Source organism: Neopelma chrysocephalum, unplaced genomic scaffold (genome assembly GCF_003984885.1).
Source record: "Neopelma chrysocephalum unplaced genomic scaffold, ASM398488v2 Primary Assembly neopelma1_94815, whole genome shotgun sequence".
NCBI classification, from domain to species: Eukaryota; Metazoa; Chordata; class Aves; order Passeriformes; family Pipridae; genus Neopelma; species Neopelma chrysocephalum.
Genome location: NW_020923521.1, coordinates 1 through 969, shown reverse-complemented (window position 1 = coordinate 969; position 969 = coordinate 1). Strand labels below are relative to the sequence as shown.

General features: G+C 79.7%; 1 protein-coding gene across 1 annotated transcript; it reads left to right on the top strand.

The window, feature by feature from the left end:
• Positions 1-70: 70 nt before the first annotated feature.
• On the top strand, positions 71-952 carry LOC113980609 (proline-rich protein 12-like; the record flags this gene model as incomplete). Its single annotated transcript, XM_027707831.1, has 1 exon — positions 71-952. A coding segment is annotated over one exon (882 nt), but the record flags the coding sequence as incomplete, so codon positions are not given.
• Positions 953-969: the final 17 nt, after the last annotated feature.

The following is a 969-nucleotide window of genomic DNA, read 5'->3' as shown; positions in this document are numbered from 1 at the left end:
GGGGGGGGGCCCGGGGGGATACAGCGGCGGCCCCCCGGGGGCCCCCCCGAGCCTGGGCGGGGGTGCGCAGCCCGCGGGGGGGTTCGCGGGCGGGCAGGGCGGGGAGCTGGGGGGCAAAGCCCCCGCGTACCAGGGCGCGGGGGGTCAGGGGGCGGCGCAGGGGGGGCTGCAGCCCTGCGTCAGCGGGGGGGGCACCTACTCGCCCGAGCAGCTCCAGGCGCTGCCCTACGGGGTGCAGCCCGAGGGCGGCCAGGGCGGGGGCTACGGGCCCCCGGCCCCCTCGCAGGGGCTGCCCACCGCCAGCCCCTCGCTCACCTACAGCACGGGCCACTCGCCCGCCATGCCCCCCGGGCCCCCCCTGCCCCCCTACGCCGGCCTGGGGGGCTCCAGCCCCTCGCCCATCATCCGCCCGCTGCAGTCGCCGCCGGCCGCGCGGCCCCAGAGCGGCGCGTCCCCGGGGCAGTCGCAGAAGTACCTGGGCTCGGTGCTGTCCCCTTCCTTCATGGCCCCCCAGGCCTACGGGGGGGCCCCGGGCGGGGGCCTGGAGCGGCCGCCGCCGCCCCCCCCTCCCCAGGCCGGGGCGCCGCCGGGGGGTTTCGGGAAGGGGGCGAAGGGGGACGCGGAGCAGCTGCTGGCGGCCGAGCGCAGCGAGGACGAGGATTTCCTCATCCAGCACCTCCTGCAGGCGCCCAGCCCGCCCCGCGAGGGGCTGGGGGGCTGCGAGGAGCGCGGGGGGGCCGCCAAGGCGCTGGGGGGGTACGGGGGGGCGCTGGGCAAGGAGGAGAGGTACCAGCTGCAGAGCGTCATCCGCCCCAACTCCAACCTGGAGGCGCCGCTGGAGCTGGCGCTGCTCAAGGAGAAGAAGAAGCCCGAGCGGGGCAAAGAGTTCCGGGGCTCCGCCGGGGGGGCGGGCGGCGGCGGAGGGGGGGGCGAGGGGCTGGCGGCCACCTCGGTGGTGCACTACGGCCA